Genomic DNA, 18,559 nt, shown 5'->3' with positions numbered 1-18,559 from the left:
CAAGCTCTTAGATAGGAGGCTCAGAAATGAGGAGTAGCTTGTCTGCAGATTTGGCCTGAGAACACACACCTGACCTGATTGAGGTGGAGCTTCACAACCAGGTGACTGGAGAAGAAAGGAGCTATGGGTCTGATACATTGTGCACAGGGCTAATGGAGTTTTGGCTTTTTTCCTGCCAGTATTTTATTTAAAAAGTTTTCATATATATATAAAAGTTGAAAGAATAGTTCAAGGAATACCCATGTACCCTTCATCTAGATTCATCATTTAACTTTAAACTACTTTGTACACATACACACACACTAACACTCTATTTTTGCTGAACTTTTTAAAAGTAAGTTGCAGGTACCTTGATTTTCTGTTAACTTTAATATGCTTCTAAGAATTCTGTGTAACCAAAATATTATTTTTACATCTAAGAAAATTGATAGTAATTTCACAATATAATCTAATATATAGTCTAAATTCTAATTTCCTCAGTTCCAAAAATGTCACTCATCGCTGTTTTCTTTTCAGTCCCAAATCAAATCCAAGGTTTAGGTACTTCATTTAGTTGCTATGTTTCTAGGCTTTTTAAATCTCTGTGTTTACTCCCCACCACCCATAGTACGAATATTTTGGAAGAATCAAGACCAAATGACTCGTCAAATAATCCACATTCTGAATTTGACTGATTGTTTTTTTATGCTTAATATTTTGGGGAAAAGAATGCAATATCAGTAATGCTGTTGGTGAAGGGTACATTTTGAAAAGTGGAGGCGACTGCACTTCTTTGATTCATCAAGATACCTGTCTAGACCAAAGGTTCTTAACTGGGGCCATGATTAGGCTTCAATCCTTGACACATACACATACCCTATACATAAATTATATGCACATTTTCTTTTCTTTTTTCTTTTTTTCTTTTTCTTTTTTTTTTGTGAGAGTGACAGGGAGGTCAGACAGATAGGAAGGGAAAGAGATAAGAAACATCAGTTTATCGTTGCAGCTCCTTAGTTATTCATTGATTGCTTTCTCATATGTGCCTTGACTGGGGGGCTACAGCAGAGCAAGTGACCCCTTGCTCAAGCCAGCGTCCTTGGCCAGAAACCATGGGGTCAAGCTGGTGAGCCTGTGCTCAAGCCGATGACCTCGGGGCCTCAAACCTGGGTCCTTTGCATCCCAGTTCAACACTCTAACCCAGGGGTCCCCAAACTTTTTACAAAGGGGGCCAGTTCACTGTCCCTCAGACCATTGGAGGGCCAGACTATAAAAAAAGCTATGAACAAATCCCTATGCACACTGCACATATCTTATTTTAAAGTAAAAAAACAAAACGGGAACAAATACAATATTTAAAATAAAGAACAAGTAAATTTAAATCAACAAACTGACCAGTATTTCAATGGGAACTACAGGCCTGCTTTTGGCTAATGAGATGGTCAATGTGCTTCTCTCACTGACCACCAATGAAAGAGGTGCCCCTTCCGGAAGTGCGGTGGGGGCCAGATAAATGGCCTCAGGGGGCCGCATGTGGCCCGCGGGCCGTAGTTTGGGGGGCCCTGCTCTAACCACTGCACCACCACCTAGTCAGGTGCACATTTTCCTTGTATGTGCATTTTTCTGGGAGAGGCTTCTTGGTTTTTTATCAGATTCTCAAAGAGTTTCAAGACCTAAACAAGTAAAACACTGGACCCAAGAAACAAGTAGGTGCCAGGTAAGATCCTGGATTCTAAGGATCCAAGAGAGTTTTTTTTCTTATCTTGCCTTTCAGGTGTTCAGAATGCCAGGAGTCCCTCACCAACTGGTATTATGAGAAGGATGGGAAGCTGTACTGCCACAAGGACTACTGGAGGAAGTTTGGGGAATTCTGCCATGGGTGCTCTCTGCTGATGACAGGGCCTGTCATGGTGAGTGAGTCCCTTTCTTTCTGCCTCCTGTTGATAGTGTCTCCAATTCCCCCGGTCGTTCATCTTCAGGTCTTTCCATCAGCCAACACCTCTCCCTTTATTTAATTACTTAACAGATGTTTGTTAAGCACCTAGTAGGTGCCAGGTAAGATCCTTCCCTCCAAGACTTAATAGTCCAATGTTGGCTTGGGTGGGTAAGAAGGCAGGGAGAAGACACAATACAATGGGATGAAGGCTTTAAAGGAGAGTATTACAAGTTAAGAGGAAAATACACCTAAGCTGTGTCCAGGAAATCAGAAAGGAGACTCTGGAATAGACTAGCTGAGAAAATAGACTACCCTACCTGCTTTAGGCAAAGGGTTTTAAGCCTAGTCACATATTTGCCAACTCTGTGTTGGAGAAACTGAGCCTTTCTAACAGAGATGATTACTTTTGGGGACTTGTTCTCATGGCTGAGACCAAAACAGTTTTTTATAATCTCCAAAGTCAAAGGGAGGCACCAACCTGACACTTCCTCTGAAAGCTCTAGGGCAAGAAGTACAAACATACATTTTTGCCAGGATCTGTAAATCCTTGATCAGAAGTCCTGCACCCACCCCTACCCTCACTCTATCAACAATGACGACTTACTTTCTCCATCTGTCCACCTTTCTCCACACCTGCTCACAGGTGGCTGGAGAGTTCAAGTACCACCCGGAGTGCTTTGCCTGCATGAGTTGCAAGGTGATCATCGAGGATGGGGACGCATATGCCTTGGTGCAGCACGCCACCCTCTATTGGTAAGATGGTGGCCCTGTCTACTTCCCCTAGAAGAGTGGCTGAAAGAGTGACAGGGGCAGCATGAGTTGGGCAGAAAGACTACTGGGGTATCAGAGCACTGGATTCCTTTCACAGCAGTGCTCTATCAGCTCTGTAATCTGTAAGTAAGACAATTAACATCCCTCTGACCTCTGACCTCTGCCCCTACCTACTGCAAGAATAACATTCTGCCCTGCAATCCTCCCAGAGGGAGAGAATGGCTGGGAAGGTGCTCTCAGAGAAGGATCCCAGATCATTGAAGGCAAAAGCCCCTTAGAGCTCACTCAGTCCAACTATCTTGGTTGACAAAAGAAGTCAAGTTGAGGCCCAGAGAGAGGAAGGGGGCTGGATTCTCACTGAGTCAAAGGCAAAACAAAGAGAACCCAGGCCATCTTGCTGCCAGGCCTAGCCCTCCCCAGAGAATCCAGGCTTCTCATTCTGAGTGGCCAGCTGGGAAAATTGCAAGGACGGTAATAGAGGGACTGTGGGTACTTGCTTGAAGCCACGTGATGCAGTGGCTGCTGGGGACTTCCAGGTGGGGCTCCAGGATCTTAACCCACTTTATACTCCTCTCCCCAGTGGGAAGTGCCACAACGAGGTGGTGCTGGCACCCATGTTTGAGAGGCTCTCCACAGAGTCTGTTCAGGACCAGCTGCCCTACTCCGTCACACACATCTCCATGCCAGCCACCACTGAAGGCAGGCGGGGCTTCTCCGTGTCTGTGGAGAGTGCCTGCTCCAACTATGCAACCTCTGTGCAAGTAAAAGAGTAAGTATTGGCCCTGGCCGGTTGGCTCAGCGGTAGAGCGTCGGCCTAGCGTGCGGAGGACCCGGGTTCGATTCCTGGCCAGGGCACACAGGAGAAGCGCCCATTTGCTTCTCCACCCCTCTGCCGCGCTTTCCTCTCTGTCTCTCTCTTCCCCTCCCGCAGCCAAGGCTCCATTGGAGCAAAGATGGCCCGGGCGCTGGGGATGGCTCTGTGGCCTCTGCCTCAGGCGCTAGAGTGGCTCTGGTCGCAACATGGCGACGCCCAGGATGGGCAGAGCATCGCCCCCTGGTGGGCAGAGCATCGCCCCATGGTGGGCGTGCCGGGTGGATCCCGGTCGGGCGCATGCGGGAGTCTGTCTGACTGTCTCTCCCTGTTTCCAACTTCAGAAAAATGAAAAAAAAAAAAAAAAAGAGTAAGTATTTAGAGAAACCTGGAGCAAGGGTTCTTGAGCAGAGTCCATAGATGGACCTCAAATGGCTCAGAACTCCAAAGTCTTATTCCAATCTCCCTTCATCTTCATCTTTTATCTTTCTCCTGGCGCTCACTCACTATGCTGTAACCACACCTGGGCCTTGGCACTTACTGTTCTCTCTGCCTAGGCTGCTTCCCACCAGATACTTAATGCTGGAACCACTCATCTTTCACGTGTTAAGTTTCAGATCATGTTTGCTCTTTGAAATTATCTGGCTTGATTATGTGTATTAGTTTGTTTATCATTTGTCCTCTTCATGAGTTCCTTCTGAAACTCACCTTAGTCTTGTTCAGTACTGGACGCCCAGGGCCTGGAACAATGCCTGGCATATAGTAGGTATTTGTTGATTATTGTTTTGTTGGTAGAGTGAATGAACAGAGAGAGGAGAAAGAGGTTAAGACTCCATCCTTGGTCCAGGCCAGACAGCAGATGGGGAAAGAGTCTGTGTCCATCTCAGTAGCAATAATGAGGCACCTGTGGCTGCCAACCCTGTAAATCGTGACTGCATCTTCTGTGTGTAAGGCACTGGGTGCTTGCAGTATGTGAGAATTACTAGGGTTGGAAAAGTCAGGAAGAGGTGAAGTTTGCTCTAAGGCCTCATCAGATGAAGAGGGGAGAATATTATGTTCAGAGCCAAGGTAGCAGCCTGTGGTTGTGTCTGGTGTAGATCAGGTAGTTGATAGTAAACAGAGAGGGGGCTGTTAAGTCATGGAGGGCCTGGATTATGAAGACTCAGCAGGTCTATTGAGGGATTAAAGCAACAAAGTGATGCAATCAGGTTAACATTTTTAGAATGATCACTGGTGTGAAAGTTGGGCAGGAGAGGAGCAAGCCTAGAAATGTAGAGACCAGTTAGAGGCTGTTGCAAGATTCAGGTGACAGATGTTGGTAACTGTGGTAATGGAGACAAAGCAGGATTGTCCAAGATGGTGATGGTTGAGAGCAGTAAAGGAACTCTGATGGGGAGGATGACATTCACATTTCTGACTTAGGCCATTGAATGAGTGCCCTTTCTCTCTGAGTTGCCTGGGCCTTGGGAGCCAGCAGAGGCCTGGGGCCTTATGAGCCTTCTCTGCACAAGTAAAATTGGTCAGGCATGTTTCTAGGATGCCTTTAACCTGTCTCAACTCTTGTCTGGCCCAGGGTCAACCGGATGCACATCAGTCCTAACAACCGCAATGCCATCCACCCTGGGGACCGCATCCTAGAGATCAATGGGACCCCCGTCCGCACACTCCGAGTGGAGGAGGTAGAGTGTGTGTCTAGTCTGTCTTATGGGGGTGGGACATGAAGCAAACCCTCTGTGAGATCAAACTATGGTCTTTACCTTTCCCTGCTTATAGTCTCTTTGTCTTGCCATTGAACCTGTGATCACTGGCGACCTCCTGTCAGCCTGACATGTTCCCAGAGCTGTAGGGATGGCTTGACAAATGGGGAAGCTGAAGGATGCCAGGCAGAGGGCAGTGTGGGGCTACTGGCATCTGGAGGCCACCATTAACCAAGTTGAGCATTGGCCATACTGTGCTTGGATCATCTGGGCTGATGGTGGGTGATCTGGGACAAGACACTCTGTGGAAGCCAGCCTTACACTACTCTTGGCCACAGGTAGAGGATGCAATTAGCCAGACGAGCCAGACACTTCAGCTCTTGATTGAACATGACCCCGTCTCCCAGCGCCTGGACCAGCTGCGACCAGATGTACGGCTCTCTCCCCACATGCAGAATGCTGGACACTCTCACACTCTCAGTACCCTGGACACCAAGGAGAATCTGGAAGGCACACTGAGGAGACGTTCTCTAAGGTGCTGCCTTTCACCCTGGTTCTATGTTGTCCTGTGCCTGTCCCTCAGGTGAAGCAGAGCTGGCTTTCGGAGACCAGCAAGTTAGGAAGGAAACAAGCTGGCCAGGGACAGGCTAGAATTGTGCTGACCCAGCTTTCCCCCATGGAGATCACAGTTCATAGCCAGGACCTGTGTGTGATCTGACCCAGCTGTGGTCTAGGTTTCCTTAGAAACCATAGAATCAGATTGTCCACTGAACTCCTGAGCTAGACAGGGGGCAGTGATTCTGGACCCTGAAAGGCAACATGGCCTGTGGGAAAGCCTGGAGTTTGGAGACTGGAGTAGGGGCACAAATAGGATTAATAAGTATAAATAAGGACATTGAAAACTATAAAATGAGATGAAGGCAAGTTTTAGATTTGAGGGACCAACAACCAGTCTCCCTACTTGCCAAGAGCACTGGCTCTGTAGGCAGGCACACCCATACGGCACCTTCAAGCTGAGCTCCCTCCCTTCAGAAATCACTTACTTTTTTCTAGCCTCTTTCTGAATCTGTGGAATTGTAAGATAAAGGTGGCTGTCTCACCAGTGATATAAGTATTCAATGTGGGAAAGGATGCAAAGTAGCACAGTTCCGGCATAGGGTCAGCACTCAGTAAATGCGAGGTGTTGTTAGTATTACTGGGAATCAAGTTCTTTGTCTGCCCTCCTGACCAAACAGACTAAATCAGTCGGGGCCCTCTTGGCTGGCATCTATTGGTAATAGGGCCCTCCCCACAGGTGGCTCCTATCACTCTTGGCTGCCCTCTCGGCTTCAGTCAACATGAGCGAGCTGGTAGAAGCACAGTGCCAGAGGGCAGAGAAGGCCTGGGAACACGTGGCCTGGAAGAGGGAAGATTTGGGTGGAGGAGGCCAGAGAGCTGCTCAGATATCGGGAGGGCTGTCATGCAAGAGAGGAGGAATCTCACCTTGTATGCTCTGTGGGCACACTTGGCGGGAGGCAGAGCAAGGCCTGGGAAGCTACAGGCAGTCCTTTCTGGGTCACCCAAGTGAAACAGGAGTATGCCTGGAGAGAGGGTTGTAGAGCTGCGGTCCATCTTCAGTGCTAAAGACTTCAGCCATTTTGTCCCTTCTTCAGGAAGTCAAAGTAGTAGTCATCAAACATTACAGTTACTGACTGCTTTTAAAAATGTAAACATACTTGCTCTATTGCTATAAAAATTATAAATGCTTATTTTAAAATTTAGGAAATACAGACAGATACAAAGATGTACAAACTATCCAAAATCCCATTTGGTCATTTTTCCCCCTGTTGATTTGAGAGAAAGAAAGGGAGAGAGAGAGAAGCATCAGCTTGTTACTCCATTTAGTTGTACACTCATTGATTGCTTCTCATACATGCCTTGACTGGGGCTCAAGCCAGTGACCATGGCAGTCTGGGACAATGTTCTATCCACTGAGCCACTGGCCAAGGCCCATTTGGTCATATTTTGGATGGCAGTAGGGTCTCACTGTAACCCAGTTAGTTCTTTGAATCAAGCAGACATGGAAGGTAGATTACCATCTACAGTGTTGTCCTGTATTGAACACTGTATGTAGTCCAGTAGCATGTCAGTCATTCCAGGTGAAAAGTACTCAGGGTTCTCACTTTGAATGCTGTGTGTGTCAGAGATACAGAGAGAAGGACAGATAGGGACAGACAGACAGGAAAGGAGAGAGATGAGAAGCATCAATTCTTCGTTGTGGCTCCTTAGTTGTTCATTGATTGCTTTCTCATATGTGTCTTGACCGGGGGGCTACAACAGAGTGAGTGACCCCTTGCTCAAGCCAGCGACCTTGGGCTTCAAGGCAGTGATCTTTGGGCTCAAGTCAGCGACCATGGGGTCATGTCTATGATCCCATGCTCAAACCAGTGACCCTGCACTCAAGCTGGTGAGCCCGCGCTCAAGCCTGCAACCTCAGGGTTTTGATCCTACGTCCTCTGTGTCCCAGTTCAACGTTGTATCCTCTGCACCACTGCTTGGTCAGGCTGCCTGTGTTTTTACTATGCTTAAATAAACTACTGAGCCTGACCGGGCAGTGGCGCAGCTCGCAAATGGCACATCTGTCTGAGTCTCCCCCAGCTATCATAGCTTCTGAACTGCAGACACTGGAATGGTCAGGATACCCCTGAGGTTCCTGCCCACAGGGTTTCCTGGCAGGTCTGTGAGGACTACCCTATCCCTGCTACCATCTTTCCTCATCCACAGGCGCAGTAACAGCATTTCCAAGTCCCCTGGCCCCAGCTCCCCAAAGGAACCCCTGCTCTTTAGCCGTGACATCAGCCGTTCAGAATCCCTTCGCTGTTCTAGCAGCTACTCCCAGCAGATCTTCCGGCCGTGTGACCTGATTCATGGAGAGGTCCTGGGAAAGGGCTTCTTTGGGCAGGCCATCAAGGTAGGCACAGGCAGCAGCTGTTCTGCTCCTCTGCCCCCACCCCTCTCTCACTTTCTTTTGGGGAGTCTTATCATATGGTATTACCCTACACCCTCCAGGACACCAGGTCTCCTTCCTGGCTGCAGGTGATGGTGTGAGATGTGCACCCCTGCCACCCCAGCCTTCCCAGGCCACCAAGGGCAGTGTTGCTATTGCAGTGAGCTTGGTGAACCTAGAGACCTGGGTTGGGATGAGCTGTGCCCATGGCCCTCCCACCTCTAGTCAGTGGGTATTTTTAAGGTCCCAGAGGCCTCAGTGCCATGCTATAGGGAACACATGGGGGAGTGGCTCCTGCCTCCCTGATAGACAGTTTTAGGGACTAACCTCTCTCTCTTTCTTTCCTCTTCCTCCTCCTTCTCTACTGAAAGCTGGGAGGGGGGGTCAGGTAAGCCATGTGTCTCAGCTTTTAGAGCATTGGGGCTGGAGCTCACCCCCAACCCACCCAGCACCCTAGCGCATGTCTATGGCATTGACCTTCCTGCCCCAAGACTTCCGTTTTCCCAAGGGGACTCAGATGAGCAGAGCCCCTGCTTGGCTTGACAGTCCCTTCCTGCCTTATTCCACACTTCCCTTTTCTGGATTCTTGCCTCTCCTCTGTGCATGCCCAGCTCTCCAGGGAAGGGGGTGTGCTCCTCTCTGAGTCCCCTATTGCCCTGTGCTGTGTCTTCTACACATGAACTCTGTCCATCTGATCTGGCTCAGTGTCTTTCAGGGGAGGGGATTGCCAGTTGCACAGATTTTCACACAGTTTCCTAGAACTTCCCGTGATCTCTGCACCCATAACAATCTCCTTCCTTGTAGGTGACACACAAAGCCACAGGCAAAGTGATGGTCATGAAGGAGTTAATTCGGTGTGATGAGGAAACACAGAAGACTTTTCTGACTGAGGTAAGAAGGTGGGGTGGAGATAGGAGTTTGGCCTTACTGTTGGAAGAGGAAAGGCCTTACTAAATAATGGTTTCAAGAGCAGGCTTATTTTGGAATCATTTTCTGAAAGACTGAGCAGAAAAGAGCACTAGAGGAACTGCCCCTCTCAGTGACAGCATTATTCGTTCAATGAATATGTACTAAAGACAGCACAAGCTGGGTACAAGGGATTCAACAACGATGAGGTGTGGTTCAGATAATGGGGTGATGGACATGAGAACAAACCAGTTTAGTATAGCTAGATGCTATAATGACCACCTGAACACCCTGCTAAGGGAGCCTAGAGTGGGGTCACCCAGAGAACTGACACCTCTTGAGCATTTCCACAGTTGCTCCATTAATTCAGCTAGGTACACCTGTTGTCCAGGTGCTTCCCTCCAGGCCTGTTTCACTCTTGGACCCTTCTGCTCCAAACCCCCCCACGCCGACTTTCCTCCCCCACTACCACGCAATTCCTAGAAAGACAGGATCCTGAGTGTAAGGCCCATCGCGCCTTTTTCATCCATGTGGAGGTCTTTTCCATCACACAAGATAGGAGATGCAGGTAACACTGATCAAGCTGACCCCCTGGAGGGAAGAGGTGAGGAAGGCATCGTGGGAAGTAACTGCCCGCCCTCCTTGGTCTCCTCCACCCCCAGGTAAAGGTGATGCGCAGCCTGGACCACCCCAACGTGCTCAAGTTCATTGGCGTACTATACAAGGATAAGAAGCTGAACCTGCTGACAGAGTACATTGAGGGGGGCACTTTGAAGGACTTTGTGCGCAGTGTGGTGAGTATAACACCTTCATTGTCCACCAGAGCCTTGATGGGTTTACAGTGGGACACTTATGTCACCCCTATCCTGGAACCATGATAGCCAGAGATACTACTCACTGTTTTGCCTACAAAGGGTCATGATGGGTGGGACTGTGCTCAGGCAGAGAGGGTTCACTGGCAGACCATGTTGACCTATGGGGCTTGGACCACAAGTGGGACAGGGCCTAACAGCCTCTGATGGACATTCCCCCATCCTACAGGACCCGTTGCCCTGGCAGCAGAAGGTCAGGTTTGCCAAAGGCATTGCCTCTGGGATGGTGAGTCTTGGCAATAACCTTGCCAGTGGGTTGGGGGGTTGATTGGGGTGGTAGTCAGGAGAGACGCAAGGATTGTGGGCAGCTTGCATAAGCTGGGCAGCTATGTACTGAGCTTCTCTCTGTGCCAGTGAAGTTGACCCCAGGTGGCTCTTCTCAGCTCACAACCTTACTCTCAAAGAATCAAAATCTTTAAGGGCAAACAGAACATGGGCAAGACAAACTAGAGAAGCACACTAGCACAAGGTGCCCTGGCGTTGCTGGTACAGAGGTGCCAGGTACTGAGGGCCCTTGAAGCAAGCAGAAAACCTCACTGCCTAGGAAATCTAGAAGGGGGAAATGCGTTCAAGTTGAGTCTTGAAGGATGAGTCAGAACTGGATAAAAGTTCCTCTTGTCAGAGAGGCCCCAGCATTGAGGAAATGACAGTAGCAAAGACCTAGGAGGAGAGAGGAGGAAGCAATCTCTTTTACCTAGGAAAGAGTGATATTGTGATGATAGTGATAATTGACAATTGCTGAGTGCTTTATTTATTTATTTATTTTTTTATTTGACAGAGACAGAGAGTCAGAGAGAGGGACAGATAGGGACAGACAGACAGGAAGGGAGAGAGATGAGAAGCATCAGTTCTTTGTTGCAGCTCCTTAGTTGTTCATTGATTGTGTTCTCATATATGCCTTTACCGGGGGTTGACAGCAGAGCGAGTGAACCCTTGCTCAAGCCAGCGACCCTGTGCTCAAGCTGGTGAGCCTGTTCTCAAGCCAGATGAGCCGACACTCAAGCTGGTGACCTCGGGGTTTTAAACCTGGGTTCTCCATGTCCCGGTCTGATGCTGTATCCACTGTGCCACTGCCTGGTCAGGTAGCTGAATGCTTTCTGTATTCCAGACACAAGCTGAGGGACTAACATGTATGTGCCTGTTTATGCCTCATGGCATAAACTTGGTTTCCCAATGAGACGCTGAGACTAGAAAGGGACAGAACTAGGAGCTTGGGCTAGTCATTCCTGAGACTTTTAAAAAAAAAATTTTTCTTTTTTGAAAAGTTTTCTTTATTGATCTTAGAGAGAAGAGAGAGAGAGAAGGAGAGGGGGACGGGAACATCAACCTGGTATTAGTTGCTTCTTGTATATGCCTTAACTGGGCAAGCCCAGGGCTTAAAACTTGCAACCTCAGCATTCCAGGTTGACGCTTTTATTTACTGTGCCACCAGAGGCCAGGCATTCCTGAGATTTCAATCACGGCTCTTCGTGTGGGGTCCATGAAGATAATATTAGTCTGAAGGTACATTAAGGTTCCTTTACAGTGTGTCCATAAAGTCATGGTGCACTTTTGACCGGTCACAAGAAAGCACCAAAAGATGATAGAAATGTGAAATCTGCACCAAATAAAAGGAAAACTCTCCCAGTTTTATACCTATTCAGTGCAGTTCGATATGGGCTCACGCACAGATTTTGTAGGGCTCCTTAGATAGCTATTCCGTATAGCCTCTACAGACTCGTCACTGACCGATGGCCTACCAGAACAGGGTTTCTCCACCAAACTGCCGGTTTCCTTCAACTGCTTATCCCATTGAGTAATGTTATTCCTATGTGGTGGCGCTTCATTATAAACATGCCGATATTCACATTGCACTTTGGTCACGGATTCGAATTTAGCGAGCCACAGAACACACTGAACTTTCCTCTGTACCGTCCACATCTCAACTGGCATGGCCGTGGGCTGCTCCACTGTATACATGGTTTTGTTTTGTTTTTGTTTTTTTTTTTATTCATTTTAGAGAGGAGAGGGAGAGAGAGAGAGAGAGAGGAGAGATAGAGAGAGAGAAGGGGGGAGGAGCTGGAAGCATCAACTCCCATATGTGCCTTGACCAGGCAAGCCCAGGGTTTTGAACCGGCGACCTCAGCATTTCCAGGTCGACGCTTTATCCACTGCGCCACCACAGGTCAGGCCTGTACACACGGTTTTACGTCATCATCTGCGCATGCACACTTGCTGCCACATCATCCTACAGAAACTGGGAGGGTTTTCCTTTTATTTGGTGCAGATTTCACATTTCTATCGTCTTTTGTTGCTTTCCTGTGACCTGTCAAAAGTGCACCATGATTTTACGGACACACTGTATCTTAAGATAAACAGTCTGGACTTTATTTAGGAATGCAAAAAGACAGATGTAAAAGACTTTTAAGCAAGCAAGTTTTGTGGCCAGAGCTGTGCTTTTTTGCACATAAGTCTCATGTGGTCAGTAGATTGGGGTAAAATTGAGATAACTTGAGGCAGAGAGACCTGGGTAGGGGGCGCCTAATGAAACATTTAAGATTCTGAATTAGGGTATGAATGGAAGAACAGGAGATTGGGAGTACGGTAGAGTCAGAATGGAGAAAAAAGTTGGCAATGAGGGAACAGTTGGAGGGAGGAGGAGTTGGGGTGACTATGGTATCATTTACCAGACATTTGGGGTTGGCAGACACAGGTTTGAGAAGAACTATGATAGGTGCCTGTTGAGGCTGATGTGTGGTTCATAAGAGTCAGCACATGAAAAGAAGATGGATTTGAGAAGGGCTGACATTGAGACTGAAGGAAAAAGCAGGCAAACAGGAGTCTCAAGGACAGGTGGCATGTGAGAGGTGTGGTTGACCTTTGAGGAGGGGATGGGTAGGTCATGAGCTACAGCAATGCAGGAAGAGCTCCCTCGGTGTGAGCAGCTCCAGGAGCCTAGGGGATGGAAGCAGTATTGTAAGCGGTTGAAAAGGGGGAAAGTGGCTCTTTCCACATTTGCTGGGGAAGAGACAGGAAGGGAAAGGACATGGCTTTCGGGGGTAACAAGAGCCAGAGATAGAGGCCTGAAGGGGGGGGAATAATAAACATACCTGTTTGGAAACATTTGGTTAGGAAGAGAGAGAGGATAAAGTATAGACAGCAGGAGGGTGCTGAGTTTCAGGGGAGGGGAATGTCAGGAACCAGCTGGTCCAGGAGGAGGTCACATGTTCCCCTATACTACCAGGAAAGATCCAAGGTAGCTGAAGCCAGAGATTGGGATGTGGGTGCCAGGAGCAGTGCATCTGAGGGTGCTCACTTCCGATGTCCTGCATCTAAGTAAATGGGTAGACGGGATGGGGACATGCAAGGACCAGAGCCCACTAAAGAGACTTAAGGGGAAAGCTTTGAGGGTTTAGAGCAGCCACTGGGTAGGGGTCAGTGAACAAAGGATGGCAGCAGGGAAAGAGGAAGCCCAGGCAGCCTTTGGCTTTCTGTTGATGTTGGGACAGGGGAGTGACAGCAGGAGGGCCTGGGCCCTGGAGTCCAAGTTGGGTTCTGAAGCTGGGTGGGGATGGCCTGAAAGAAGAGCTGGTTCTGTGGCCCATGTCCAGAGTCAGCACTGTGTGATTGATTTCCTGGTCATTGGCCTCAGCTCATACTTCTCTTCCAGGCCTATTTGCATTCCATGTGCATCATCCACCGTGATCTGAACTCACACAACTGCCTCATCAAGCTGGTAGGTCTCACCACTCTGGGCCTCCCGGCTTCCTTGTCGCAAAGAAGACTGACTGTGTCTTCTTGCTTTAGACCTGAGATATTGCCTAGGGCTCCTATCTTGCCTGTCCTGCTGCCACTCATGCCCTCCTCTTGTTTTCTGGGCTCCCAGACACTGGCAAATACAATTGCACCTTCTCCCAGTAAGCAGCCTTTGAAGTCCTTTGGTTAGAAGTTTCTGCATATAGAGCCCTGTCGCTTTTCCTGGCTTTGCCCCATGATGCTCCTATAAAGCAGCTCACTGTGGACCCCATTTTATAGCTCTGGAGTCTGAGGCCAAATTGGGCCTGCATTCCTCCTGCTGGCCAGTCAACTCTGGTTGTTACAATGTTATTCCTCCTGTTGACTTGCAATCTGGCTTTCTGGGTGTCTAGTAACTTGCTCTGGCTTCACCCTCTGGACTCACACCAAACAAGCTTAATCCCTTTTCTACATGACTTCCCCAGAGCTATTTGAAAAGCTTATCTCCCCTAAGTACCCCACTGACTGCCTCCACCTTGTCTTTTTCCATCTTATCCTGATTCTAGCCATGGCCTTAAATCTTTTGGGCAACAGGGCAAGATGGGGAACAAACAAAACCATTCCCTAGGTTTCAGAGAGAGCCTTATTCCTCCAGGCTCCAGGGGCTCTGCTGTGAACACCCCCAGGTCTGTCTGGGAAGTCTGCTGTGCGGAAATGCCAAACTGTTAGAAAACAAACGCTGGGCCTTGTCTGTCAGAGAACTTTAGCTGTTACTCACTCTCCTTGGCTACACATCTTTTCTCCTCTTCTCAATGACTTCTCTTGGTAATGTCCCCACCAAGTCCTGACTTGCCCTTGCCCGACCAGGACAAGACTGTGGTGGTGGCAGACTTTGGGTTGTCACGGCTCATAGTAGAGGAGAGGAAAAAGCCTCCAGTGGAGAAGGCAACCACCAAGAAACGTACCCTGCGCAAAAATGACCGCAAGAAGCGCTACACAGTGGTGGGAAACCCCTACTGGATGGCCCCTGAGATGCTGAACGGTGAGTCCTGATGCCCTGGAGGGGACATGCCTCCAGAGGGCAGTTGGGGCCACATCTTGCAACAGAGCCCTGGGAGCTCCAGGGGAGGCTTGTAAAGTATAAGGCCAAGTACCCAGAGCTGAAGGCTGCATGATTTTTATCCCTCGCCAGACTAAGCCTCATAAACTCCTTCCTCTCTGAGCTCAGGCCTACTAGCTGGTCAGTGTCCCATCCGAGGCTCAGGGTGAGGTCTAGCTGTGGCTGTGACCTCACCACAGCTACTTATTGCCTGAGCTTTTAGCCTTTCCCTCTCTGTGCTGAGAACTGAAGTGTGGTGCCCTCTCGTGGATAATGCTCAAACCAGTCAGAGATGCTGGCTGGGATTCTTGAAACTCACAGGGTTGTGAGGCATCAGAAGTGGTCTTTTGGAATATGAGGCCCAGAGAAGTTCAGTGGTTTGCCTAGGAGCACACATCTGGCTAATGGCAAAGTCCAGATGAACCAGTTCTCTTTCACTATTCCATGTAGTTTCATCATGGGCAGTGTTATTTTATAAGATCTTTCCAAGGCAGCCCACGCAGGGCTGAGGAAGGATGATTTTCAGACAGTACCTGTCCTGGGAAGCCTTTGGGGCACCTCCATAGATCCTATTCTAGTCCTGGTTCTTCTTGGCTGTGACTTGGCTTGGCCCCTAGACTCAGTGCAGAGTGGGTAAGGGACTAAACCTAACAGCCTGCTATCCTGTGTTCCCTAAGGAAAGAGCTACGATGAGACGGTGGATGTCTTCTCTTTTGGGATCGTTCTCTGTGAGGTGAGCTCCTGCACGTAGGCCTAGCAGCTTTGCCCTGTCTCAGAACTGGGGCTTCTCCTTCTAAAAATGAGTGGCTCACCACAAAACCAACGCGAGAGTAGGGTTGTCTAGTTTATCACACATCTGTTGACACAATTGTCTCACTGGTCCCATGAGAAGGATAGAGCAGAGCTTTTTCAGGTGAGGAAACAGTCTTAGAAAGGGGAAGTGGTTTGCTCTTAGTCACACAGTCAGTAAGGGCAGGTGAGACTTGGAACTCCACTAGGAAGGCAGGAGATTGTTCATGTGATTGCCAGAGGCAACATTTCCCCTTCCTCAGGTCCTAGAGGTATCTCTGCCCTCAGCCTGGAAGTAGCCACTCTCAGAAGTGATAGCCCATCTAACAGAGTGCCTGAGGGAAACATGCCTGCCCTTAGGAGCTTAGCTCAGTCTATCTTGAAGAAGTCTTACATACTTAAAAATTTCTATAATTCTTACAATGTGAGTGAGTGGTAGAGGACAGACAAAGGACAGTTGGAGTAATAAAAAAAGATTCTTTTAAAATTATTTTTTTAGGCCCTGGTCGGTTTGCTCAGTGGTAGAGCGTCGGCCTGGCGTGCAGGAGTCCTGGGTTCGATTCCCGGCCAGGGCACACAGGAAAAGCGCCCATCTGCTTCTCCACCCCTCCCCCTCTCCTTCCCCTCTGTCTCTCTCCTCCCCTCCCGCAGCCGAGGCTACAATGGAGCAAAGTTGGCCCGGGCGCTGAGGATGGCTCTGTGGCCTCTGCCTCAGGCGCTAGAGTGGCTCTGGTCGCAACAGAGTGACGCCCCAGGTGGGCAGAGCATCGCCCCCTGGTGGGTGTGCCGGGTGGATCCCGGTCGGGCGCATGCGGGAGTCTGTCTGACTGCCTCCCCGTTTCTGGCTTCGGAAAAATACAAAAAAGAAAAAACTAAAAATTATTTTTTAATAGAGATTGATTGAGCATTTAGTATGTACAAAGCACTAAGTTGGTGCCAAAGGATTTCAGACATTAATCGGACCCAGCACCTCACTTCACAAAGCCTAAACTTTGTCAGGGAACTCAGACACAGGGGAAACTGCAGGGCAGGGTGGGATGTGTGGAAGCTGCCCATCCAGATGTGGAACATTGTGCTTCTGCTGTAGTAAGACCTCTTATAAACCCTCCTCAGTAATCAGACTTTCAGTCAAGAGACAAGTCTGGATTAGTAAGATTTTGAGAGGCTGGGTTGTGGGGAAGCTCTTTATCCTCAGTTTTCATCTTCCTCCTCTTCCCATCCTTTCTGTCTATGAACCAGCATCCCACTACCCTGCTACATGGCCACACCCTCCATAGTCATTTCTGACCAGCCTTTTTCTCACCTGCAGATCATTGGGCAGGTGTATGCAGATCCTGATTGTCTGCCCCGAACACTGGACTTTGGCCTCAACGTGAAGCTTTTCTGGGAGAAGTTTGTCCCTACAGACTGCCCTCCAGCCTTCTTTCCCTTGGCCGCCATCTGCTGCAAACTGGAACCCGAGAGCAGGTTGGTATCCCACCCCTTGACCCCAGCTCACAAGGTCCTGGGAGGCTTGCCCCCATGCTCTCCACAAATACTTTCCAGGCATAGGGGGTGGCAAAAGCCTTGAGCTCAAGAATGTAGTTGTCAACCACTAAAGGCACCTGACAACTCTGATATGCCAGGTGGGGGTTGGGGGGATGAGGGCATGGTAACAATGACCTGGAGATAACACAGAAACAACAGCTGTTAAAAGAAATTTTAACAGAACTCACCCAAACCTATACCATCCTAACAGAATTAATGTCTTCATGACTCCATATCCCTCTGTCCATGTCCACACACCCATGTTTTTTATAGATTTGTGATCTCAAATAGAGAAAGTTTTTATATTTTGCCCAGCATTTTCCTTGTTACTACCCAGTCTTCCTGTTTATCATTTTTGTTAACTATATGGAATTCTATTAAGAGATTATCTGGGGCCCTGGCCAGTTGGTTCAGTGGTAGAGTGTTGGCCTGGCGTGTGGAAGTCCCAGGTTTGATTCTTGGTCAGGACACACAGGAGAAGCACCTATCTGCTTCTTCACCCCTCCCCCTCTCCTTTTTCTCTCTCTCTTCCCCTCCCGCAGCCAAGGCTCCATTGGAGCAAAGTTGGCCCGGGTGCTGAGGATGGCTCCATGGCCTCCTCCTCAGGCACTAGAATGGCTCCGGTTGCAATGGAGCAACACCCCAGGTGGACAGAGCATTGCCCCCTAGTGGGCATGCCAGGTGGATCCCGGTCAGGTGCATGTGGGAGTCTGTCCCTCTGCCTCCCTGCTTCTCACTGCAGAAAAATACCAAAAAGAAAAAAAAAAAAAGAGACTATCTGGGCCTGACCAGGCAGTGGAACAGTGGATAGAGCGTCAGACTGGGATGCAGAGGACCCAGGTTCGAAACCCCAAGGTTGCCAGCTTGAGCGCAGGCTCACCTGGTTTGAGCACAGCTTACCAGCTTGAACCCAAGGTCACTGGCTTGAACAAGGGTCACTCGGTCTGCTATAGCATCCCAGTCAAGGCACATATGAGAAAGCAATCAGTGAACAACTAAGGTGACACAATGAAGAATTGATGCTTCTCATCTCTCTCCCTTCCTGTCTGTCCCTATCTGTCCCTCTCTCTCTCTCTCTGTCATAAAAAAAAAAATAAGAGACTATCTGAACGTATTATAATATACATAATGTAGATGTTCAGGTTTTTTCAGTTTCTCTTTACAATAGATAGTACTGCAGTGAACATCTTCATGCACTTAGCTAATTTCTTCCTTTAAAGAAATATTTTTGAAATTACCTTAGTTTTCTCAGGTTATAGCTTTCATTGTTACCAAAGTTACTCCGGGCATTTCAGTTTGTGCATGAGAATACTAGAATCTTTGTGTTTTTTCCGCTATCAAAAATCATGTCTCTTTTAAAAAACAAAGTCAAACATTACCAAAATACCTAGCACAGGAATTTTCCATCTTCTGTAATTTCCTACTCTGTGTGCTCCTCAGCACTCTCCTCTCTCCCCAACTCCATGTCCCCA

The 18,559-nt window shown here is 48.6% G+C and overlaps 1 protein-coding gene across 3 annotated transcripts in view; it reads left to right on the top strand.

Annotated features, from left to right (window-relative positions):
• LIMK2 (LIM domain kinase 2) overlaps positions 1-18,559 on the top strand; it is a 64,342-nt gene that overhangs the window by 43,125 nt on the left and 2,658 nt on the right. For all 3 annotated transcript variants that reach the window (XR_010749344.1, XM_066370486.1, XM_066370487.1), the window contains 13 exons: positions 1,754-1,889; positions 2,559-2,668; positions 3,267-3,455; positions 5,071-5,176; positions 5,533-5,729; positions 7,958-8,144; positions 8,985-9,071; positions 9,749-9,880; positions 10,128-10,184; positions 13,608-13,673; positions 14,540-14,714; positions 15,449-15,504; positions 16,870-17,027. Coding sequence is in view for 2 of the 3 variants with exons in the window: in XM_066370486.1 (XP_066226583.1) it covers positions 1,754-1,889; positions 2,559-2,668; positions 3,267-3,455; positions 5,071-5,176; positions 5,533-5,729; positions 7,958-8,144; positions 8,985-9,071; positions 9,749-9,880; positions 10,128-10,184; positions 13,608-13,673; positions 14,540-14,714; positions 15,449-15,504; positions 16,870-17,027 (1,656 nt within the window). In the remaining variant the exon portion in view is untranslated. The remainder of the gene's footprint in view (positions 1-1,753; positions 1,890-2,558; positions 2,669-3,266; positions 3,456-5,070; positions 5,177-5,532; positions 5,730-7,957; positions 8,145-8,984; positions 9,072-9,748; positions 9,881-10,127; positions 10,185-13,607; positions 13,674-14,539; positions 14,715-15,448; positions 15,505-16,869; positions 17,028-18,559) is intronic.

Source organism: Saccopteryx leptura, chromosome 2 (genome assembly GCF_036850995.1).
Source record: "Saccopteryx leptura isolate mSacLep1 chromosome 2, mSacLep1_pri_phased_curated, whole genome shotgun sequence".
NCBI lineage: Eukaryota > Metazoa > Chordata > Mammalia > Chiroptera > Emballonuridae > Saccopteryx > Saccopteryx leptura.
This window is presented reverse-complemented; position numbering and strand designations above follow the sequence as displayed.